The 26,288-nt window shown below is 44.8% G+C and overlaps 1 protein-coding gene across 1 annotated transcript in view; it reads left to right on the plus strand.

Annotated features, from left to right (window-relative positions):
* Positions 1-26,288, plus strand: part of LOC144506344 (serine/threonine-protein phosphatase with EF-hands 1-like) — a 103,413-nt gene that overhangs the window by 42,995 nt on the left and 34,130 nt on the right. The window contains exons 5-10 of the mRNA XM_078232322.1: positions 3,852-4,027; positions 6,476-6,590; positions 11,082-11,128; positions 14,152-14,318; positions 16,475-16,511; positions 23,994-24,143. Of these exons, the coding sequence (XP_078088448.1) occupies positions 3,852-4,027; positions 6,476-6,590; positions 11,082-11,128; positions 14,152-14,318; positions 16,475-16,511; positions 23,994-24,143 (692 nt within the window). The remainder of the gene's footprint in view (positions 1-3,851; positions 4,028-6,475; positions 6,591-11,081; positions 11,129-14,151; positions 14,319-16,474; positions 16,512-23,993; positions 24,144-26,288) is intronic.

Below are 26,288 nucleotides of genomic sequence, written 5' to 3' on the forward strand. Positions count from 1 at the left end.
TTCCAAATAAGCAACATTGCTCTTAGACTCAAATTCCACTTTAAATACCGTTAGCAAACTCAGGCATACTTGCCATAAATTGTTAACCTCTCTGAAATATTCAGAACAGCTTGAAGACTCCTGTCTTTAAACAACCCCAATCAGAAATTGAACCAAAATCTGTTGCTCTCTCTACAACATACCTACCACCTCCTATTAACCACATTAACACATGACCTTGTATACTTACACCCACCTTCCATTCCTTTAATCCTAAAAACCAGGGGACCTTTTCTTTTGTAAACAAGAGTCCATTATCCCTCTCCTAAATAAACACTACATGGCTAAATTGAGTAATTATCCTGTTTTCCCAGCATCTGAGCTGTATTCCTACAAATATACCAACTGCCTGTAAAAAAACCTGATTCTTAAAGCATTCCTATTAAACATAAAATATATCAATAGCACAGTATTATCACGCTAACAACCTTTCTCCCCTTCGTTAATCAAGAATCCATCTAGCTCTGCTTTAAAAATATTCAAAGACTCTGCTAACACTGCCTTTTGAGGGAGAGAGTTCCAGAGACTCATGACCCTTTGAGAGAAAGAAAATCTCTTCATCTCTGTCTTGAATGAGTGATCCCTTATTTTTAAACAGTGACCCGTAGTTCTAGATGCTCCGACAAGGAGAAACATCCTCTCCACATCCATCCTGTCAAGACCCCCTCAAGAACTTACTCTTCTAAATTCCAGTAGATACAGGCTTAATCTCCAACCTTTCCTCACAAGACAACCCTCCTATTCTTGGTATTAGTTAAGTAAATCTTCTCTGAACAGCTTCTAATGCATTTACATCTTTCCTTAAATAAGGAGACTGATATTCTACTACCTTTGTTCATTGAATCAAACCTTCAAATTCCACTCAGTGTCTTTGTGCTAAAGGCCGGAATTTTCCAGCTGATCTTGCCTACGGGATCTTACAGTTCTGTTGATGGCGCATCCCTGCAGTGGGTTTCCCAGTGGCATGGGGTGGATGCACTGGGAAATCCCATTGACAGCAGTGGGACTAAAGATCCTGCCGCTGGCCATGAGGAGAATCCCCCCTCGCCCACCTTGAGTCTTATTCTGTTCTTCCAGTTTTGTAGCCAAGTGGGTTAAATGATGACATTACTATGTGTGGACATCGTGGTCCTGTTATTAACAGGATAGTGGGTGAAGGATGTAGGGCTGTGGACCTCCTGATTTTAATTGTAGACTGACTGCCAACTAATGACCAGACAGACTGGCAGCAGGAGTTGGAAGTAAGATAGTCCTGTCAGTCAGTGCAAGGAGACTCTAGAAAGAGAGAGATTGGGGATTCCAGTCAGACGGCAAGGGACAAGGTTAGGGAATGGCAGGCTGAAAGACTCTGAGGAGCACTCCAGGCCCCCTGAGAGTTTCAATAAGATCTGATCTGATCAGTCGGCCAGTGCCTTCTGACTTCAGGCAGCTGATGGTGTGACACTCCTCCTGACATTCACCACCATCTCACGTTAACTAGGCCCCAGGCTGCCCTTTGCAGGAGCGTCATCAATGGCCTGAGATGGGGCAGTACAAATTTAAATGAGCAGACAGGAGGTAAAACCCAGCCCCACTCCCTGTTTTGAGCAGGAGTTTGTAATCCCTAGAAAAATGAAATTAAACTTGAAATGTTAGCCTACATAATATTTTCAGTCCAGTACACTCTCATATATCACCCTGTTTGTAAAATAGGCCAGTATCACCCCAAATACATTACACCATTAAATAAACAGGAAAGTATGAAAGGAGCAGGAAAAATGAATTATAAAAACCATTTAAAAAATGATTCAGTTTGTTTGCCGATGCCTCCTTCTCCCTATTTAATCTCTACCTCAGACTCTCATCCTCTCAGCTGATTTCTCCCTCACTCCTTAACGTGATGCTCTTTATTTGATCTACTCCGAAAGGACCTCTTTGTTCATTGTTCTGTTCTCACCAGCTCCTTACCTGAACACTAGAAGCCTACAGCCTCCAGCTTGTGGGATACATAAGAGCTCCTTGCCATAGAAGATGCACACTAATGTGCAAAGCCTCACTTACTGCAAATAACAGTAATTGTTACTTAGTAAACGCCAAACATCTGTGTTCCAGTGAACAATATATTTACAGTGTCATTGATCTATCTTCCCTAGTCTCTAATTAACAGTTCGCAAAAATGTAGTTATTTAACTTTAGGGGACAAAGATAACTTGGTGCAGTTGTTGAACTGTACAGGAGTAATTGTTATTGCATTTTTAAAATTTATTTTTGAGTTTTTTTCTGGCTGATTATTTAACCCTACGAGAAATGTTAACCGGTGCCGAGGGGCTCTCATTCTGCTTTGGGAATGGCCATCTCTTCAGAGGACACCTTAAGATGGAGGCACCTTTGCTGTCGCAGAGTTGGGTTGGGGGTTGTTATAATCTGCCTTCATGAGCACCATATCTCCTTCCAAATGGCCAATGGGATGGATTTTGGAAACATCTGTGGTAATGCCAACTCTCTGGATTTTCCCAAGAGTCTGGAGGATATATTGCCTCAACTGCGAGACATTGCTATGGGGAATAAAAGGGAAAACAATCAGAGGGACTTTAAAACAATTGTTTCTTTTAAATGGATGGAGAAAGGGGTGGGAAAAGCTGGCGGTAAGCAAGTATTATTTCACTCAGAGGCTCCAAAATTGACTAAGATCCATGTGATAAGTATCAATCTTTGATTATTTTGACAATAGGATGGTCTGAAAACGAAATGTCGAAACATAAAGCAGATATTACTGTGAGAAATGGTGCAATCCTAGTTAGAGTATACTGTGGGGCTATGACAGAGGGAGGAACCTCTTGTATGTGTGTGAAAGGAGACCATTCCTGCTTCTAGACCCTGCTCTGGAGTTAAAGCTTCTTCCACCTGAGAGGTTGTCCTAAGGTCAGCCAATTAAGATAGACAGGTCGGTCTCTGAGGCTATGGGCCCAATCAGAGCTGGGTCAGAGCTGCGACAGCGAAGGTGCCTACATCTTAAAGTGTCCTCTGAAGAGGTGGCCACGGCTGCCAGAGCACCTCAGGGTAGAGATAATCCCTCCACTGAATGGCTGGTGGCCACATTGTGGCCTCATGATGGTCGCGACTCTGGTGGGAGGGGTGGGGTTAGTGTAGGAGGCCTTACTGACTCCCACCCACCATTAGGGAAGCTGCTGGTGAGATGCTTCCTGGTACCTTTAGGCCTGGCTCTCAGTTTGACGGGGGGAGGGTGTGAGGGGAGGTGGGAACAGTACACCCTTGGGAAGTATCCTAATTCTCCATTGAGAAGACCCTGACAACCTTAAACAGGGCACAGAGGCTGAAAAGCTCTGGGAATCTCTGGTGTCACTGAAAGTGAATGGAGTTTTGGCTGTAACATCAAATTCTCCATTCGCATTGGGATGGGAATGGATGAGGTTGGAGAATCCTGCCCAGAAAGGCAGCTAATTATGCAGATTGGCTCCCCTCTGCTGATGGGTAGGATGCCTCTGCAGGTAATGGCAGCTTAGAAGTAGAACATATGGACCTATTTGTCATTTGACATCTCTGAAATTCCTCTCACTCCCAATCTTCATGTCTCTGGGACTAGGAAGATTCCACTCTGAGACTGCTGTACCCTTTGCCCAATTACAATCATTGCTGAATATTTCTGCTGCCAGTTTAAACAATTCAGAAACACATTTGTTGTAAGGTACGAATCAACGTTAATGGTTTTAAATCGATGCTGATATCTATACCTGGTTTTAGGCTCGATTCAGTGGGAGTTATCCTTGTATATTTGCTGTTGTCTGATCCCAATGTATGGATTTCTTTTCCAGATTTGCTTTCCCAGCTGTTGACTCCAGCAGGGCATACATGTGACAATTCCGAGGCTGACGAAGTGCTGGAATATCAAAACATTAAAGTTCCTGATTCCTATACAGGCCCACGGCTCTCTTTCCCTCTGACAGTTCTGGATGCCAATGCATTGCTTAAAGCATTCAAACAACAGCAGGTGAGTCACTGCAGAATTGTAAAGTTTTTATTTTATTTAAAGTTCATTTATTTATTAGTCACAAGTAGGCTTACATTCACACTGCAATGAAGTTACTGTGAAAATCCACTAGTCGCCACATTCCTGTTCGGGTACATTGAGGGTTAGTTTAGCATGGCCAATGCACCTAACCAGCACATCTTTGGACTGTGGGGAAAAAACCGGAGCACCTGGAGGAAACCCACACAGGGAGAATGACTATAGGTGTAAAGCAGTGTAAAGGGAGAATGTGCAAACTCCGCACAGACAGTGACCCAAGTTGGGCATCGAACCTGGGTCCCTGGTGATGCGAGGCAGCAGTGCTAACCACCGTGTCACCATACCGCCCTGAAAGTAGATTCAGAGTAAGACGCACTTCTGCCATGAACATTGTCACTCACAACAGACATATTAGAATAATTGTGGGGTACAACATAACACAAATTGTATTGTTCAACATGAAGAAGCACAAACTCATCAGCTGAGCGGGATGGTATATGGTAAGCAGCAGGAGGTTTCCTTCCCCATGTTTGACCTGGTGCCACCAGACTTTGTGGGGTCCAGAGTTGATGTTGAGGACTCCCAGGTCAATTCCCTCCCGACTGTATAACACTATGCCACCGCCACCTCTGAGTTGTTAGTGAACATGCCTGGGATTTTACCATGCTCTCTCAATCATATAGCCAATGTCAGCTGGCCATTCAGCCAGTCTGTGGGACAGCTCTCCCTGTGCGCACAAGTCCCCAGATGTTAGTGAAGAGGACTTTCCAGAGTTGTTTGGATTGGGTGTGCTTTTATTATTTCCTGATGTGATGCTGAGGTCACGGTTGGGTGGTCACACTGTTTTATTTTTGATACAATTAAACAGCTCATTAATCCGTTGATGTGGGACTGAAGTCAACTATTGATCAGTCTGGTAAAAAAATGATAGGTTTCCTTCCCTAAAGGGCTTTCATGTCCATGTTAGGCTTTGATAACTAGTGATTTCTGCTTTGTTGACATCATGTTTATAATATCTCAAAATTTATGTTATAAACTGAAGACAAATTCTGAATATTTTAAGAGGTTGTGAATCTTTGGAACTCTCTTCCCTGGAGAGTAGGGGGTGTGGGGGGTCGGGGGGGCAGGGTCGGTGAAGATTTTTAAGGCAGAGGTTGATGGGTTCTTGACTAATAAGGAGGTGAAAGGTTATTGGGGGTAGAATCATAGAATAAAATAATCCCTAAGTGCAGAAGGAGGCCATTCGGTCCATCGAGCCTGCACCGACAGCAATCCCACCCAGGCCCTATCTCTGTAACCCCCATGTATTTACCCTACTAGTCCCCCTGACTAGTAGCATGGACAATCCACTTAACCCGCACATCGTTGGACTGAGAGAGAAACTGGAGCACCCAGAGGAAACCCACGCAGACACGGGGAGAACGTGCAAACTCCACATAGACATCCAAGGCTGGAATTGAACCCGGATCCCTGGCGCTGTGAGGCAGCAGTGCTAACCACTGTGCCACCGTGCCACAGGTAGGCAGGAATGTGGAGTTGAGGCCACAGTCTGATCAGCCATGATCTTATTCAATGACAGAGCAGGCTCGTGGGGCCGTGTGACCTTCTCCTGCCCCGAATGAATATGTTCATATGTTATGGTTGGACCTGAACTTGCACTCTCTGAATGGTGAGTCCAGTGCTGTGGTGTACCAAAGCACCAGGCTAACTGCTTTACACCTATAGTCTATTAGCTCAGTTACCTGGACGGCTGGTTAGTGATGCAGAGCGATGTCAACAGCATGGAGGTGACGATCACGAGGGGTCACGGGCTCAAGCTGAGAGGGGCGAAGTATAACTCAGACATCAGAGGGACGTTTTTTACACAGAGGGTGGTGGGGGCCTGGAATGCGCTGCCAAGTAGGGTGGTGGAGGCAGGCACGCTGACATCGTTTAAGACTTACCTGGATAGTCACATGAGCAGCCTGGGAATGGAGGGATACAAACGATTGGTCTAGTTGGACCAAGGAGCGGCACAGGCTTGGAGGGCCGAAGGGCCTGTTTCCTGTGCTGTACTGTTCTTTGTTCTTTGTTCTTTGTATGGGTTCAGTCCCTGTAAAGGCTGAGGTTATTCATGAAGACCTGTCTTCTCAACCTTGCCCCTTAATCCTTAGGTCAAGTCACCACCAGTCAGCTCTTCCCCTCAAAGAGCCATCTGAGAGTATGGCAACTTTACCTTTCATATTCTATCTGGTTGCTTTGTTCTACACTTCATATTAGAATCATAGAACATGGGGAGAATGTGCAGACTCCACAGAGATAGTGACCCGAGCTGGGAATTGAACCCGGGTCCCTGGCGCCGTGAGGCAGCAGTGCTAACCGCTGTGCCACCGTGCTGCCCCATGTGCCACCGTGCTATTGATAACTCTGACTGGGGATTTGTGTTTTCAGCAACTTCACGTTCACTACGTGTTACAGCTCTTGCACGAGACCAGGAAGTTCCTTCGACAAATGCCTAACATCAACCACATTTCAACATGTTATTCCAAGGAGATCACCATTTGCGGTAGGACATCTTAATTTCCATGATTCTCTTTCAGATCCTCACTGTGCCAGTGGAAAGATTTGATATTTTCTAACGAGGGGTTTTCCACTTGTCACTATGTTTGTGTGACAGTGACATGGTTCACTAGTGGCAATCAAATTGTCCCTCGTTTTCAGGAGCAGCAAGTGGACACAAAAAAAAGAAATAATGCTGGAGATCATTGCTCCCGTTGACAGCAGAGATGGTTTATTAAGGTAAAAAGTCAAAGATCGATGGAAGCAGTCAGGCAACAGAGCTAAAAGCAAATGACTGCAGATGCTGGAATCTTGAAACAAAAACAGAAAGTGCTGGAAAATGTCAGCAGGTCTGAAAGCATCTGTAGAGAGAGAACGGAGCCAATGTTTCGGGTCTGGAGCTCGCTCTGACGAAGAGTCATCCAGACTTGAAGGGAGGGGCAGAATTTTCCAGCCATTCACATCGGCAGGATTCTCCGGTCCCGCTGCAGTGAGCGGAGGTTTTGCTGAATGCCAAAATCTCTGTCCTCGCTTAGAGTGGCAGCAGGATGTAAACGATCGGAAAATTCCCGTTGTTAACTCAGGTAACAGAGCTGTTTGGGAAGATAGAATTTAAAGAAGCAAATAGTCTCGGCCTAGGGGCTGATAGGGGGAGGCAGCAGCAATACCCAAGAATTAGAAAATTAGGCGTGAGCACAAATCCACCTCAGTAACGACATTTGTTTCTAGAAGCTGTAAAGCAGTAAGCGCCCATACTCAGTGACACCAAACTCGGTCTTCCACTGACGAGTTCTGGGACTAAAATGATATCTGGCCTGGATCTTCCAAGGAGCAGTGGCCATCCTCAGATTTTCGCTGCATTTGAAATCTCCCCCTCCTTGAGGCTGCTCCAGGTTTCCCACCATGAATTCTGGCTTTCCCAGGAACGTGGAGCTTGACGTTCCACGCACCCTCCCACCCCCACGTCCCCCGGAGAGTTCCATCACAGCAGAGTCAGGGAAAGACCAAACATACAGCACGACTGCAGTACAGTAGGTTTAAAGGTCCAGGATGTATATTTGTGAGAGGGTCAGTGGGGAGGGTGGCAAGGTGGGTGGATGCATGAGCTACGTGGGAAAGTGGGTGGGTGCGGTGACAAGTGGATGGGGCTGGCAGCTTAATGCACTCGCTGCAGCTGTTAATGAGTTTATAACCCTGAATGCCATTGTGCATGACCTCTATTTTCAATAATTGAAAAACTCTGAATATATTTTCAGTTTCTGGGCCCGATTCTCCTGATTTGGGACGATGTCCATGCCTGTGGGCAAACCAGAGTGTTGGTGCTGTCAGTGTCTTTCAGGTGGGATTCACCCACCGGAAAGATGTTAATGAACTCATTTCAGGCAACCCGCCAGCCAGTTCTGAATTCCAGCATCCAACCCTGTTCCGAGACTGGGCAGCCATTTTTAAATGACTCTCTGATCTCCTGTGCTCGGAGACAGGATTACTGCCTCCAAAAAATGAAATGGTGCCCTCTCCCTCCCGCTCCCCCACATTGACCAGGGGAGCACCACCATCCCCTCACCAAAGAGGGGAACTCTCTCCTTTGACCCTCTTCCCCCCATTCAGCCCCCCCCCCCCCCACCCCCACAGCTTCCCTCTTCCCTCAGACTACCTACTCAGGCTCTCCTCCCCCAGACCCTCCATTCAGCACCCCCCCAAGAGCCCCTCCACCCTCAGACCTCCTTCAGACAACGCGTCTTGGTAGTGCCCAAGGTGTACTGCCCCCTGACACTCTGGCACTGACACCATGGCCTGACACCTTGGGCTCCATGGGGGCTCAAGGAATTAGGTCCAGTGGCCATTTGCCGCTCTGCTGCTGCCAGGCTGCAGAGGAAGGATCCTCCTGGGGTCCTGGGGTTTGGGTGGTCTCGGGCTGGTGGGCAAGATGTTCACCTAAGCTAGTCTCTGCTGGGATGTCATGGCTGGACTGCCCCTTCTAGCCCTGGCAGACCTGAAGCTCACCCCTGGCATGGTGATTTCAGGCAGCCCTGTGACCAATGTCTGTATTCCTTCCCGTGAGCTGTGCAAATCCTGAAGTGGCCAAGTAACTTTAACCTCCATGCTCCCCAATCACCTGGCAGGATTTTAAATCATTGCAGCACTCCATTCTACAGCAGAGATTTTCCTTTCTCTTTGTCTGGTTTCCTCTGACAGAGAGGAGATATCAATTTCACCTGGGTAACAACTGTAACGCCCACCCAGTGTCGTTCCTACTGGCGGGCCAGGGGAATGGCGAGTGGCCTATCAAACCCACTAATGACATTCAAATTAGCAGGTTTGCATGATTATTGGGCTGCTGCCCACTTTGTCCCTGTTTTCTGTAATATTGTCCCTGTTGTGGATAAAAGTGTCCCTGGTGAGTTTGACTTCTTCAGAACCTTTTGCTTTGGTCTTCCTTTCACACTGTGACTGAGATATTATCTGCGTTTCACACACTGTATCAATGCTTATCACAAGGGAGGGCTGAGACCAAGCCAGGATTATCAAGGAATAGAGTTGAAGAGCGCGTGGCTGTATGGGTATTGTTCAAATATCGTGGCTGAATGTTCGAGCCTATCAAATGATGGGTCTCTTCCTGCCCACCTTGCCATGAGATTCAATGTGTTTCTCGCGGCTGTATATTAATGAGCTGAACAGTGAACGTTGGGTAAGGAAGGCAGATTTCCTCCCCTAAGGGCATTAGTGAACCAATCGATGATCGTTTCATTGTCATCATTATTGAGACCATCTTTTCTTTCCACATTTTTGCAATCCAGACAATGGCTGGAATTTTCCGGTCTGGTTCAGCTTGCACTCAGCCAAAACTCCATGCACTGCAGTGGGACCGGAGAAACAGGGCCATGGGTGAGATCAGAGAATTCTGGTCACTCTCTAGGAGAAATGGGGGGGGGGGTGGTGGCGGCCCCCAAAAGTCCTGGAGACATGGGTTCATGGAAACTGGTGGAATTTAAATTCAATTGCCAAATCTGGAAAATAAGATTAGTCTCAGTCATGGTGACCATGAAATCATTGTTGATTGTTGTACTAATGGTTCACTATTGCCCTTTAGGGAAGGAAATCTGTCGTCTTTACTTGGTCTGACCTATATGTGACTCCAGACCCATAGCAATGTGGTTCACTCTTACATGTTCTCTGAAATGGCCTAGCAAGACACTCAGTTCAAGGGCAATTAAGGATGGGCAATAAATACTGGGCCCGCCATTCACGCCCACATCCCATGAAAGAATAATTATCCTCCTCATTGGGAAAACTTGATAGGAATTAGTCAATAAAACAGGATGGGGAACAGAACGATGCTTAAAAGTGGAAACACCTAAATGTCGTTGTAGAGTTCTTTGGAAAGGAAGTCTAGTGTCATAATTTCTGATGAAAGGTCATTGACCTGAAACATTTACTCTGTATATCTCTCTCACATTTGCTACCTGATCTGCTGAGTATTTCTGGCATGTTCTGTTTTTATTTTAGACTTGTTACTTTGGTCTGTATTGTGACCATACTGTGCTTTTAAGATGTATTTGTGTCATGTTTCATGTGAAGGAGATGTTAAGATTCAACTCTGTTTAAACAGTGCCGATTTGTCTACAACCGGCAGCCAACATACTGAGCATGCAGAATAATTGCTCCTAATTAATGGGGTGTTTGTTTTAATCTGAGCTAATGCATTTTTGTTACTTTAGGGTTTCCCCTGGGGTTTCAGAGTAGAGGTCAATCAAGTTGATTGAAAAGAGGGAGCCATGTGAACGAGCGGAGCTAGACCAACAGAGAGAGACAAGCAGGCAATTGCTGTTTGAATTTGAAAAGGGTACCAGCTCCTTCTCTCTCTCTCACTCTGGAAATTGAAGTCTGAGAACCACTAAAAAATAGGTATCTCTCTCTCTCTTGGAAAAGGCAAGAGGTGTTTTCTCCTTCTCTTTCTCTCTGGAGTTCTTTCTCTGGAGGCTGCTGTCTGAGAGTCAGAAGACAGTTGTCGCGTTGTATCTCTGTTAAAAGGCTGGGAGACTGGAAAACTCGCATTAGCCTGTGTGTTTTTGCTAACTGATTCTGAAGAGGAGTTTACGTCTATGGGGAATATTGCTTAAATGGGAACTAATAAAGATAACTAGCAATTAAGAATTATACCTTGTCATCTTTAAGTATTTCAATTGGTAAACATTTATGTTAATCCTTTTTGTTATATTTTAAATGTGTTGCTAAATAAAGTTTGTTTTAATAAAAGCTTCCTAATAGCTCAATAGAATCACAGCTGGAGTGAAACATCTCATACTCACATTAATGCCAAAATCAAAACCGTTGTTATCTAAGCTAACTTCAATACATTCCCTGGAGTTTCTGATCTGGTCCCTAATGGTATCATAATGTGATCAATACTCTGAAGGTTCAATCTGCACTTATGGGGAACAGAAATCTCAAAGATCGACCTGATCTACAAGCTTACAGAATATTATTTTCCTTTCAGGAGACTTGCATGGAAAACTTGATGACTTGCTGCTAATATTCTATAAGGTATGAAAGTTAAGTTCATTCCTCTTTGATATAATATAACCCGTTTATAATGAGTGTCGTAACCTGGTGAAAATGTGATGGATCATTCATTGTTTCATGTAAAGTGCTTCAGTGTCTTTTTTTAATCATGCCACAAAATAATTGATCAGCAACAGGAGTGGCAGTTTTTGACTGGCTGATTTTGACTTAACTATAGTTAAAAAAGCCCACCAACGCCTTTACTTTCTCAGGAGGCTAAGGAAATTCAGTATGTCTGCTATGACTCTCTCCAACTTTTACAGGTGCATCATCGAAAGCATGCTTTCTGGTTGTATCACAGCCTGGTATGGCTCCTACTCTGTCCAAGATCGCAAAAAACTACAAAGGGTTGTGAACGAAGCTCAGTCCATCATGCAAACCAGCCTCCCATCCATTGACTCTGTCTACACTTCCTGCTGCCTTGGAAAGGCAGCCAGCATAATCAAGGACCCGACATACACTCCTCCACCTTCTTCTGTTGGGAAAAACATACAAAAGTCTAGGTCACATACCAAGAACAGCTTCTTCCCTGCTACCATCAGACTTTTGAATGGGGCCTACCTTGTATGAAGTTGATCTTTCTCTACACCTTAGCTATGACTGTATCATTCTGCACTCTCCTTCTCTATGAACGGTATACTTTGTCTGTATAGCACGGAAGAAACAATACTTTTCACTGTCTACGAATACATGTGACAATAATAAATCAAATCAAAAACAATCCAGCGGCCTCAATTCTTCTCTGAATCGGTGTGATTTCTTCTCAACTTCCTCTGTTACACCGGAAACAACCGCTGCCCACTTTTCTTCATTTTCCAGATTGAATTCCATTGGCCATTTCTCTGTCCCACTGACCAGTCCACAGACATCGTCGTGCTGTCTACAACTTTCTTCTCGCTGTCTATCGCACGGCTAATTTTTGTATTATCAGCAAATCATTCAAGTCTAACGTCTATTTGTCATTTATATTAAAGATTTGGATGAGAATTTAGGAGGCATGTTTAGTAAGTTTGCAGATGACACCAAGATTGGTGGCATAGTGGACAGTGAAGAAGGTTATCTAGGATTGCAATGGGATCTTGATCAATTGGGCCAGTGCACCGATGAATTTAGATTAAATGCAAGGTGATGCATTTTGGTAGACTGAACCAGGGCAGGACTTACTCAGTTAATGATAGGGCATTGGGGAGAGTTATAGAACAAAGAGATCTAGGGGTACAGGTTCATAGCTCCTTGAAAATGGAGTCACAGGTGGACAGAGTGGTGAAGAAGGCATTCGGCATGCTTAGTTTCATTGGTCGGAACATTGAATACAGGACAACAAAGAACAAAGAACAAAGAACAATACAGCACAGGAACAGGCCCTTCGGCCCTCCAAGCCCGCGCCGCTCCCCGGTCCAGGATTGAATCCTGAATCCAGGATCCCCGCCCAATTTTCCAGCCTATCTACATCCTAATATCCTATCCACCGAGCTGTCCCTCACAGCTACGATGCTTTGTTCATCACAACCTATTAACTCACCCCCACCCCCCCATTCCAGACCATGTGATCTCCAGGGAGAGGCGAAAACCCAGAGTGAAAACCCCAGGGCCAATATGGGGCAAAAACAATCTGGGAAATTCCTCTCCGACCCCCTGAGGCGATCGAAACGAGTCCAGGAGATCACACTGGCCCTGATCAGAAAAAGTTGGGATGTCTTGTTGAAGTTGTACAAGACATTGGTAAGGCCACATTTGGAATACTGTGCACAGTTCTGGTCACCCTACTATAGAAAGGATATTATTAAACTAGAAAGAATGCAGAAAAGATTTACGAGGCTGCTACTGGGAATTGATGGTTTGAATTATAAGGAGAAGCTGGATAGACTGGGACTTTTTCTCTGGAGTGTAGGATGCTTAGGGGTGATCTTATAGAGGTCTATAAAATAATGAGGGGCATAGATAAGATAGATAGTCAATATCTTTTTCCAAAGGTAGGGGAGTCTAAAACTAGAGGGCACAGGTTTAAGGTGAGAGGGGAGAGATACAAAAGGGTCCAGAGGGGCAATGTTTTCACACAGAGGGTGGTGAGTGTCTGGAACAAGCTGCCAGAGGTAGTAGTAGAGGCGGGTACAATTTTGTCTTTTAAAAAGCATTTAGACAGTTACATGGATAAGCTGGGTTAGAACAAAAAACAAAGAACAATACAGCACAGGAACAGGCCCTTCGGCCCTCCAAGCCCGTGCCGCTTCCTGGCCCAAACTAGACCATTCTTTTGTATCCCTCCATTCCCACTCCGTTCATGTGGCTGTCTAGATAAGTCTTAAACGTTCCCTGTGTGTCCACCTCCACCACCTTGCCCGGCAGTGCATTCCAGGCAAGGAATGCGGGTTAGAGGGTTAGAGGGATATGGGCCAAACGCAGGCAATTGGGACTAGCTTAGGGGTTAAAAAAAGGGCGGCATGGACAAGTTGGGCTGAAGGGCCTGTTTCCATGCTGTAAACCTCTGACGTTATAACTTCATCATATACATTGTGAAATGTAAGAGAGTTCAGTGGAGCCCCACTGGAATCAGCCCTCCAGTCTCAGTAACACATCGATCTTTGCTTCCTGCCTCAAAGACAATTTCCCACTTTCCCCTGGATCCCACAGGCTTTTATTTTCAGGACCAACTTATGTAGGACATTAAAAACTTTGCTGGAATCCATATTGACTACATCAAATGTTTCACCCTTCTCTTTACTATCTCAAAAAATTCAGTCAAATTAGTGAGACTTGACTTGCTGTTAACAGATCCAAGCTGACTGCCCTTGAGTAATCTGTACCTTTCTAACTATCTCCCTGTCTCCATAGCAACCATGGCTGCTCTTTAATAGGAATTAATTGATTGCGAGACATGCTGGGGTGTTAAAGATGCCGTGGAAATAAGAATTCTTTCTCTTTTTTTTGTTCTTTTCAGCTTGGAAGATGGAATATTTTATATTTGTACTGTTTCCCATTTAACCATATCCATTTTGGTTCCACAGAATGGCCTACCCACCCCAGAGAAGCCTTACGTGTTTAATGGGGACTTTGTTGACAGAGGGAAGAATTCCTTGGAGGTTATAATCATCCTGTTCGCATTTCTCCTGATTTATCCAAATGATTTGCATTTAAACAGAGGAAACCATGAGGATCATATAATGAACTTAAGGTGAACCCCTGGGTGTCTCACTCTTTTTCCGTGACATGACTTAAACAGAGAAACATAGAAAATAGGTGCAGGAGTAGGTCACTCGGCCATTCAATATGATCATGGCTGATCATGCACTTTCAGTATCCTATTCCCGCTTTCTCTTCCCGCTTTCTCTCTGTACCCCCTGATCCCTTTAGCCGCAAGGGCACGTCCAGCTCCCTCTTGAACATATCTAACGAACTAGCCTCAACAACTCTCTGTGGTACAGAATTCCACAGGTTCACAACTCTGAGTGAAGAAGTTCTTTCTCATATCAGTCCTGATATACCCCTGGTTTCCCTCTTGTTCTTAGACCGTAACCTCTAGTTCCCCAACATCAGGAACATTCTTCTCGCATCTAGCCTGTCTAGTCCCATCAGGATTTTATATGTTTCTATGAGATCCCCTCTCATCTTCTAGTGAGTACAAGCTCAGTCAATCCAGTCTCTCCATGTGTCAGTCCTGCCATTCCAGGAATCTGGTGAACCTTTGCTGGACTCCCTTAATAGCAAGAATGTCTTTCCTCAGACCAGGAGACCAAAACTGCATATAGTACTCAAGGTGTGGTCTCACCTAGACACTGTATAACTGCAGCAAGACATCTGTACTCCTCAAATCCTCTTGCTATGAAGGCCAGCATGCCATTAGCTTTCCTCACCGCCTGTTGTACCTGCATGCCAACCTTCAGCGACTGTTCCACCATGACACCCAGGTCACGTTGCACTTCCCCTTTTTCCTAAACTGCCACTATTCAGATAATCATCCTTCTTGTTTTTGCCACCAAAGTGGATAACCCCACATTTATCCACATTATATTGCACATTATGTTTGCCCACTCAGCCAGCCTGTCCAAGTCACCTTGCAGCCTCTTAGCATCCTCCTCACAGCACACACTGCCATCCAGCTTAGTGTCATCTGAAAATCTAGAGATATTGTATTCAATTCCTTTGTCTAAATCATTAAGGTATATTGTGAATAGCTGGAGTCCCAACACTGAACCCTATGGCACCTCACTAGTCACTGTCTGCCACTCTGAAAAGGACCCATTTATTCCCTCTTTCTGCTTCCAACCAGTTCTTTATTCACACCAATACATTATCCCCAATACTATGAGCTTCAATTTTGCTCACTAATCTCTTGCGTGGGACCTTGTCAAAAGCCTTTTGAAAATCCAGAATCATAACATCCACTGGTTTACCCTTGTCCACTCTATTGGTCACATCCTCAAAGAATTCCGGAAGATTTGCCAAGCACGATTTCCCTTTAGTGAATCCATGCTGACTTGGACCAATCCTGTCACTGCTTTTCAAATGCTCAGTTATTGCATCCTTAATAATTGACTCCAGCATTTTCCCCACCACCAATGTCAGGCTTGTCTGTACTTTGGATTTGCCAGCCCAGTGAATTAACATCTAGAGCTTGCCGAGAAGAATTTTGTACCAGAATCAAATTTACTGTAACTATAACTGCCAAGTTAGTGGAAGTTACAGTTAGTGGCAGGTTAGGTTGAGAATCACCACGATATCATGAGCTCCTTCTCCTATTCTCATAGAACTTTCTATTTATCATAGAATCCCTACAGTGCAGGAGGAGGCCATTCGGCGCATCAGCTTTGCACCAACTCCCCGAAAGAGCATCTTATCCATGTCCCATTCCCCTCCTACCCCGCCATCCCCATAATCCACCATGGCTAATCCACCTAACCTGCACATCTTGGGACACTAAGGGGAATTTAGCATGGCCACTCCACCTAACCCGCACATCTTTGGTGTATGGAAGGAAACCAGAGCACCTGGAGGAAACCCACACAGACAAGGGGAGAATGTGCAAACTCCACATAGACAGTCACCTGAGGCCAGAATTGAACCCGGGTCCCTGGCACTGTGAGAGCCACCATGCTGATCTGTATACTTATTTTCTAATGAGATATTCTATAATCCTGTAAACCTGTGCTTTTTAATTTGTGATTTTGTACAATGAAACTATTCAGTTCATTTTGTAATAGCGGTTCAGCTGTCACTGGTGATATCGAATGTGATATTCATGTTTATACATAATGCTTACTGTGATATGCAGAGATTATTCACCCCCTGACTACTTGGTACAAATTGTCTATTTATTTTAAATTGTTTCAGATATGGTTTCACAAAAGAAGTTATGCAAAAGTATAAGGTAAGGACTTTTAATCTTTATTTTCATTAAAAGTCATTCACTCCCTCCACCACTGATGAACAGTGGCAGCTGTGTGTACCATCTACAAGATTCATTGTAGGATCTCACCAAGACTCTTTAGACAGCATCTTCCAAACCACCTATGAGGACAGGGGCAGCAGATGCCTGGGAACACCACCACCTAGAGGTTTCCCTCCAAGTCACTCATCATCCTGACTTGGAAATATATCACCGTTCCTTCACTGTCGCTGGGTCAAAACCTGGAACTCCCTCCCTAGCAGCACTATGGGTGTACCTACACCACATGGACTGCAGCAGTTCAGGAAGGAAGCTCACCACCATCTTCTCAAGGGCAACTAGGGATGGGCAATAAATGCTGGCCTAGCCAGCGACATCTACACCCTGTGAATAAATAAAACAAAGATCTCCGTTGGTGTTGCTCAGAGATACATAGGCTGGTCTCTCCATTACTTACTGTGAACAATATCCATTATGTTGGGACTAGAACTGGAGGAGGCCATTCAGCCCCTTGAACCTGCTCCCCTGTTCAATTAGATCATGTTAGATCAGTGGTTTACTTGCCTTTGAATCACATCTGTTTCATATCTATCCGTGTGTGACAGTTATGGTTCAGTTGGTGGTACACTTTCATTTGAACCACAAGATTGTGGTTCTTAGGACTCTAGGATTTGAGCTGTTGTACCTGTAATTCTCAGATACTTTCGACCAGTTTACTTACTCAAAAGTTTTACCCCGGTGCCCTTATTTGCAAAATGGACAAAGGACAAATACAAGTAAAGGTTTAATAAGTTTATTAATAATAACACTATTAACCTTTAAATTACCACATAAGACAAGAGGATACCCCAGATTCAAGTATACTCCCCGCAAAGATGGTTTGGTTAAACTACAGACCCGATTCTCTGAGTCCCTCTAGTCCGTCATCACGATGGTGAGTCTCGATGGCAGCTTCTTCCTTCCTCCCTTCTCTGGTCAGTCTTCCAGATGGTCAAAGTCGCCTCCCTCGTTGAGTCTTCGCTGCTGGTCTGTCTGAGATCAGTACCTTTATCCCCCTGTTTGCCTGCGTTTCCAGAAACTTCTCTGGCTTCCAGCAAATGAGGTCTCGGGAGGGGGTCCCAATACCCAGTGGGTTTCTTGATGTCTGCCTGACAGGACAGTGGGGTCCGCCCCCAGGTGTCCATCTCCATGGTGTTGCTTACATGTAACCTGTTGCCAGTTAAGGTTTCTCCAGGAACTCTAGGTGGCAGAAAGTCTGGCCTGATCTGGGCTTCTAACAATAGTAAGAAGTTTAACAACAACAGGTTAAAGTCCAACAGGTTTATTTGGTAGCAAAAGCCCTCAATGGGACGCGATGATCTCCTGCTGGGTCTCAGTAGAGTGCAATGATCTTTGATGGGTGATTGATGGGCCAGGCCCAGATATGTTTCTGAGTATTTGTATATTTGACCTTAGTAAGTCTGGCCTGCCCGAGGTTTGACTGTGTTTGATTTTAATATGCCCAATTCTTTAATTTAGGATATCCAATTTAATCAGCCTTAAAACTAGTCCCTGATTATATTACCACAGAGCACTAACAACCCAGGTGAGTTGAGGCCCGCTTGCCATCCCAGGTAAAAGATCCCATGGCATCAATCCAGAGAGAAGCAAAGACAGTTATTGAAGCTGAAGCCAAGACAACAGAGCATTTCATTATTGCGAGAGTTTATTAACTTGTTCAGTCTCACAGCTCTCCTCTCACTCAACCCAGTGTCCCGACTGTCCCCTATTTCTATCCTCTTTTAATAAAATTGTAGATCAATAAAATACTAAATTTTGGATACAAAATTGACTTAGTCAAAGAAGACAGAGGGTAGCAGTGGAAGGGTGCATTTCTGAATGGAGGGCTGTGACAAGTGGTGTTCCTCAGGGATCAGTGTTGGGACCTTTGCTGTTTGTAATTTATATAAATGATTTGGAGGAAAATGTAACTGGATTAATTAGTAAGTTTGTGGACGACAGAAAGGTTGGTGGATTTTCAGATAGTGGTGAGGACCAGCAGAGGATACAGCAGGATATAGATCAGTTGGAGACTTGGGCAGAGAGATGATAGATGGAGTTTAATCCGGACAAATGTGAGGTAATGCATTTTGGAAGGTCTAATACAGATAGGAAATATACAGTATATGGCAGAACCCTTAAGAGTATTGATAGGCAGATGGATCTGGGTGTACAGGTACACAGGTTATTGAAAGTGGCAATGCAGGTGGAGAAGGTAGTCAAGAAGGCATACGGCATGCTTGCCTTCATTGGCTGGGGCATTGATTATAAAAATTGGCAAGTCATGTTGCAGCTTTATAGAACTTAGTTAGGCTGCACATGGAATATAGTGTTCAATTCTGGTTGCCACACTATCAGAAGGATGTGGAGGCTTTGGAGAGGGTACGGAAAAGATTTACCAGGATGTTGCCTGGTATGGAGGGCATTAGCTATGAGGAGAGGTTGGAGAAACTTGGTTTGTTCTCACTGGAGCGACGGAGGTTGAGGGGAGATCTGATAGAAGTCTACAAGATTATGAGAGGCATGGACAGAGTGGATAGTCAGAAGCTTTTTCCCAGGGTGGAAGAGTCAATTAATAGGGGGCATAGGTTTAAGGTGCGAGGGGCAAGGTTTAAAGGAGATGTGTGAGGCAGATTTTGTACACAGAGAGTAGTGGGTGCCTGGAACTTGTTGCCGGGGGAGATAGTGGAAGTGGATACGGTAGTGACTTTTAAGAGGCGTCTTGACAAGTACATGAATGGGATGGTAATAGAGGGATATGGTCCCTGGAAGGATAGGGGGTTTTAGTTAAGTCGGGCAGCATGGTCGGTGCAGGCTTGGAGGGCCGAAGGCCTGTTCCTGTGCTGTAATTTTCTTTGTTCTTTGTAAATACTAGATGCCACCCCTGCTGCAGAAGCCGACGGGAAGCCATGCCTGGTTTTAAATTTAGGATTGTGCCCCTTTACACTGACCTCCCCACTTTCTCTTTCGGTGGAATTCCACGCAGACATAGGGGAACATGCAAACTCTACACAGACAGTGACCCAAGCTGGGCACTGTGAGGCAGCACTGCTAACCACTGTGCCACTGTGCTGCCCTACTATTTCCCCATGTAGTCCCCTGCAGACAATTACTCGTCCGTGTCCCTTTTTTATGCAACTCTCTATTCTTTAGGTCATTAATAAATATGGTGAAAAGCTGTGTCTTCAGGGCATATCCCTGCGACATAACATTTGTTACATCCAGCCAATCGGAGAGCATTCCCTTTCCAAACTATTATTAACCCTATGTGGGGAAGATATTTCAACCTGTCAAGTGATCTTGATCTGGATGACCAATAGCTTCTATTTTCACAAGAAATGCGGATTTTCCCCCCACTTTTCAAAATATGGGACTGATTCTCTGAACTCGCCCGCAGCTGGAATTCTCTGGTCCCGCTTCAGTGAACAGAGATATTGGCCAAATTTTCCATTCTCACTGGCAGCAGTGACAGGGCGTGAATGGCTGGAGATTTCTGGCCATAAGTTCTCCAGGTCTTAAGAGTGAGGAGGTCCTAAAGAGTGAGTACCGAGAGCTTGGAAGGAAGTTAAAAAGCAGGACTCCGAGGGTAGTAATCTCAGGATTGCTACCTGAGCCACGTGCCAGTGAGGGCAGGAGTAGGATGCTTGGGCGGATGAACACGTGGCTGGGAACTGATGCAGGGGGCAGGGTTTCCAATTCTTGGATCATTGGGACCTCTTCTGGGGCAGGTGGGACCTGTACAAGAGAGACGGGTTACACCGAAACTACAAGGGGACCAATATACTTGCAGGGAGATTTGCTAGTGTTATTGGGGAGCGTTTAAACTAGATTTGCAGGGGGATGGGAACCAGAGTGCCAGAGCAGATAGTGGAGCAGGGGTAAAAAGACAGGTTAGTTCAAGCAAAATCACAAATGGAAGGGTTGAGTGTGGTGGAAATAATCTTTTGAGGTGTGTCTATTTCAATGCCAGGAGTATTGTGGGGAGGGCAGATGAGCTGAAGACGTGGATAGACACATGGAAATATGACATTATAGCCATTAGTGAAACTTGGCTACAAGAGGGGCAGGACTGGCAGCTCAATGTTCCAGGGTTCCAATGTTTCAGGCGGGATAGAGGCAGAGGGATAAAAGGTGGGGGGGTGGCATTGTTGGTCAGGGAAAATGTTACAGCAGTACTCAGGCAGGATAGATTAGGGAGCTTGTCTATAGAGGCCCTATGGGTGGAGCTGAGAAACAGGAAAGGTATGACCACATTAATGGGGTTGTATTATAGACCACCCAAAAGTCAGCGAGAATTGGAGGAGCAAATCAGCGGAGAGATAGCTGACAACTGCAAGAAACACAAAGTTGTGATAGTAGGGCATTTTAATTTTCCACATATAGATTGGGACTCACATACTGTTAAAAGTTTAGACGGGGTAGAGTTTGTAAAATGTGTTCAGGAGAATTTTCTACATCAGTATATAGAGGTGCCAACTAGAGAGGATGCGATATTGGATCTCCTATTGGGAAATGAGTTAGGGCAGGTGATGGATGTGAATGTGAGGGAACACTTTGGATCCAGTGATCATAATGCCATTAGTTTCAACCTGATCATGGATAAGGATAGATCTGGTCCTCGGGTTGAAGTTCTGAACTGGAAAAAGGCCAAATTTGATGAAATGAGAAGGGATCTGGGAAGTGTGGATTGGCACAGGCTGTTCTCTGGTAAGAATGTAAATGGAAAGTGGGAGGCGTTCAAAGGAGAAATTTTGAGAGTGCAGAGTTTGTATGCTCCTGTCAGGATTAAAGGCAAAGTAAATAGGAATAAGGAACCTTGGTTCTCGAGGGAGATTGTAACACTGATTAAGAGGAAGAGAGAGTTGTATGAAATGTACAGGCAGCAAGGAACAGATCAGATGCTCGAGGAGTATAAAAAGTGCAAGAAGCTACTTAAGAGGGAAATCAGGAGGGCTAAAAGAAGACATGAGGTTGCTTTGGCAGACAGAGTGAAGGAAAATCCAAAGAGCTTCTATAGATATGTTAGGAGCAAAAGGATAGTGAGGGATAAAATTGGTCCTCTTGAAGACCAGAGTGGTAGACTGTGTATGGAACCAAAAGAGATGGGGGAGATACTAAATGGTTTTTTTGCATCCGTATTTACTGAGGAAATGGGCATGGAGTCTATGGAAATAGGGCAAACTGGTAGGGAGGTCATGGAACCTTTACAGATTAAAGGGGAGGTGGTGCTCGCTGTCTTGAGGCAAATCAGAGTGGATAAATCCCCAGGACCAGACAGGGTATTCCCACGGACATTGAGGGAAGCTAGTGTTGAACTTGCAGGGGCCCTGGCAGACATATTTAAAATGTCAGTATTCACGGGGGAGGTGCCGGATGATTGGAGGGTGGCTCATGTTGTTCCATTGTTTAAAAAAGGTTCCAAAAGAAATCCGGGAAATTATAGGCCAGTAAGTTTGACGTCGGTGGTGGGCAAGTTATTGGAAGGTGTGATAAGGGATAGGATCTACAAATATTTGGATAGACAGGGACTTATTAGGGAGAGTCAACATGGCTTTGTGCGTGGTAGGTCATGTTTGACCAATCTATTAGAGTTTTTCGAAGAGGTTACCAGGAAAGTGGATGAAGGGAAGGCGGTGGATGTTGTCTACCTGGATTTCAGCAAGGCCTTTGACAAGGTCCCTCATGGGAGGTTAGTTAGGAAGGTTCAGTCGCTAGGTATACATAGGGAGGTAGTAAATTGGATAAGACACTGGCTCAATGGAAGAAGCCAGAGAGTGGTTGTGGAGGATTGCTTCTCTGAGTGGAGGCCTGTGACTAGTGGTGTGCCGCAGGGATCGGTATTGGGTCCATTGTTGTTTGTCATCTATATCAATGATCTGGATGATAATGTGGTAAATTGGATCAGCAAGTTTGCTGATGATACAAAGATTTGAGGTGTAGTGGACAGTAAGGAAGATTTTCAAAGCTTGCAGAGGGATTTGGACCAACTAGAAAAATGGGCTGAAAAATGGCAAATGGAATTTAACGCAGACAAGTGTGAGATATTGCACTTTGGAAGGACAAACCAAAGAAGAACGTACAGGGTAAATGGTAGGACTCTGAAGAGTGCAGTTGAACAGATGGTTTAGATGACCTGGTACAAGGCAATAAATCTTCCTTTTATCAGTTTGCTACTGTGCCTCTTAGCTGCTTTTTTCAAAGTTGCTCAGTTTTTACACCTCATTCACTAACCATCGACTGAGGCCTTCCGATGTTCCCAGCGTATATACTTCCCGCTGCCTCGGAAAAGCAGCCAGCATAATTAAGGACCCCAAGCACCCCGGACATTCTCTCTTCCACCTTCTTCCGTCGGGAAAAAGATACAAACATCTGAGGTTATGTACCAACCAACTCAAGAACTGCTTCTTCCCTGCTGCCATCAGACTTTTGAATGGACTTACATTAACTTGCATTAAGTTATTCTTTCTCTACACCCTAACAATGACTGTAACATTACATTCTGCACTCTCCCGTTTCCTTCTCTATGAACTGTCTGCATAGCGCGCAAGAAACAATACTGTATACTAATACAAAGAACAAAGAAAATTACAGCACAGGAACAGGCCCTTCGGCCCTCCAAGCCTGCACCGACCATGCCCGACTGAACTAAAACCCCCTACGCTTACGGGGACCATATCCCTCTATTCCCATCCTATTCATGTATTTGTTCAGACGCTCTTAAAACTCACTATCGTATCTGCTTCCACTACCTCCCCCAACAGCGAGTTCCAGGCACCCACCACCCTCTGTGTAGAAAAACTTGCCTCGTACATCTCCTTTAAACCTTGCCCCTCGCACCTTAAACCTCTGCCCCCTAGTAATTGACTCTTCCACCCTGGGAAAAAGCTTCTGACTATCCACTCTGTCCATGCCTCTCATAATCTTGTAGACTTCTATCAGGTCGCCCCATAACCTCCATCGTTCCAGTGAGAACAAACCAAGTTTCTCCAACCTCTCCTCATAGCTAATGCCCTCCATACCAGGCAACATCCTGGTAAATCTTTTCTGTACCCTCTCCATAGTCTCCACATCTTTCTGCTAGTGTGGCGACCAGAATTGAACATTATATTCCAAGTGCGGCCTAACTAAGGTTCTAATACATGTGACAATAATAAATAAAATCAAACTAAACACCACTACTACTAGGAGCCCATTATCACAAGGCACACAGAGGACTGGCGAGGACTTTGCATCTGACTTTTCTTCCCACTGTGGGGGAAACTGCCTCAGTCCATTGCTGATCTCCTCTTTAACAAATCACTTCTTGCCAGCCTGAGAGAGCTCAGCTTCGGAATGTTTACACTCAATCACTCTTTAGAAATAAAACGTCTTTTCCAGTCAAATGTACCTCATGTTGCTTAAAGCTAACATTGTTCCCTTGCACAGTTACACGGGAGAAAGATTCTCCACCTCTTACAAGATGTGTTCAGTTGGCTGCCATTAGCAACAATAATTGACTCGAAGGTGTTGGTTGTCCACGGAGGAATCTCGGACACAACTGACCTTAATTTTCTAGCTTCGATTGACAGACACAAGGTAAGAGGAAATATTGTTCCAAACACAATCACTCTTTAATTGGAGGTCATTGTTCTGTGTTTTCCAGTCAGTTCAACTCCACTTAGGGCCTGGGTGGGATTGTTGTTAGTGCAGGTTCGATGGGCTGAATGACCTCCTTCTGTACTGGAGGGATTCTATGATTCTACTTCCAAGGTATTCCCTCTCATATAAGAACAGAAGATGCTGGATAAGCTCATCAGTTCTGGCAGCGTCTGCAGAGAGAAAAACAGAATTCATGTTTTTGAGTTCAAAATGACCAGTACCACAAGGATCATTGCTGGGGCTCTAGCTATTCACACTATATATTAATATTTAGATGAGGGAAATAAAAGTAATATTTGCAGATGACATAAAGCTAGGTGAGCTGTGAGGAGGACACAGAGATCCTTCAGTGTGATTTGGACACGTTGAGTGAGTGGGCAAATTCATGACAGATGCAATATAATGTGGATAAATATTAGGTTATCACTTTGGTAGCAAAAACAGGAAGGTAGATTATTATCTGAATGGCTATGAATTGAGAGAGGGGAATGTCATAGAGGTTTACAGCATGGAAACAGGCCCTTCGGCCCAACATGTCCATGCCACCCTGTTTTTTTAAACCCCTAAACTAATCCCAATTCCCTGCATTTGGCCCATATCCCTCTGTACCCATCTTATCCATGTAACTATCTAAATGCTTTTTCAAAGACAAAATTGTACCCGCCTCTACTACTACCTCTGGCAGTTTATTCCAGACACTCACCACCCTCTGTGTGAAAAAATTGCCCCTCTGGACACTTTTGTATCTCTCCCCTCTCACCTTAAACCTATGCCCTCTAGTTTTAGACTCCCCTACCTTTGGGAAAAGATATTGACTATCTAGCTGATCTGTGCCCCTCATTATTTTATAGATCTCTATAAGATCACCCCTCAGCCTTCTACGCTCCGGAGAAAAAAGTCCCAGTCTATCCAACCTCTCCTTATAACTCAAACCATCAAGTCCCGGTAGCATCCTTGTAAATCTTTTCTGCATTCTTTCTAGTTTAATAATATCCTTTTTATAACAGGGTGACCTGAACTGTACACAGTATTCCAAGTGTGGCCTTACCAATGTCTTGTACAACTTCAACAAGGCGTCCCAACTCCTGTATTCAATGTTTTGACCGATGAAACCAAGCATGCCGAATGCCTTCTTCACCACTCTGTCCACCTGTGACTCCACTTTCAAGGAGCTATGAACATGTCCCCCTAGATATCTTTGTTCTGTAACTCTCCCCAACGACCTTCCATTAACTGAGTAAGTCCTGCCTTGGTTCAATCTACCAAAATGCATCACCTCTCATTTGTCTAAATTAAACTCCATCTGCCATTCGTCAGCCCACTGGCCCAATTGATCAAGATCCCGTTGCAATCGGAGATAACTTTCTTCACTGTCCACTATGCCACCAATCTTAACCATCTGCAAACTTACTAACCATGCCCCCTATAGTCTCATCCAAATCATTAATATAAATGACAAATAACAGTGGACCCAGCACTGATCCCTGAGGCACGCCACTGGTCACAGGCCTCCCGTTTGAAAAACAACTCTCTACAACCACCCTCTGGCTTCTGTCAAGAAGCCAATTTTTGTATCCATTTAGATACCTCACCCTGGATCCTGTGAGATTTAACCTCATGCAACAACATACCATGCGGTATCTTGTCAAAGGCCTTGCTAAAGTCCATGGCGACAACATCAACTGCACTGCCCTCATCTACCTTCTTGGTTACTCCTTCAAAAAACTCAATCAAATTTGTGAGACATGATTTTCCACTCACAAAGCCACGCTGACCGTCCCTAATCAGTCCTTGCGTCTCTAAATGCCTGTAGATCCTGTCTCTCAAAATACCTTCCATGTGCCAAATGTGCAAAAAGACCCGGGTGTCCTTGTACACCAGTCACTGAAGGTAAGCATGCAGGTGCAGCAGGCAGTAAAGAAGGCAAATGGTATGCTGGTCTTTATAGTGAGAGGATTTGAGTACAGCAGAGGGATGTCTTGCTGCAATTATGATGTGGAGATGCCGGCGTTGGACTGGGGTAAGAAGTCTAACAACACCAGGTTAAAGTCCAACCGGAGGTAATAGAGATCTCCAACGTGG

The sequence above is a fragment of the Mustelus asterias genome, chromosome 17 (genome assembly GCF_964213995.1).
Source record: "Mustelus asterias chromosome 17, sMusAst1.hap1.1, whole genome shotgun sequence".
Taxonomy (NCBI): Eukaryota; Metazoa; Chordata; class Chondrichthyes; order Carcharhiniformes; family Triakidae; genus Mustelus; species Mustelus asterias.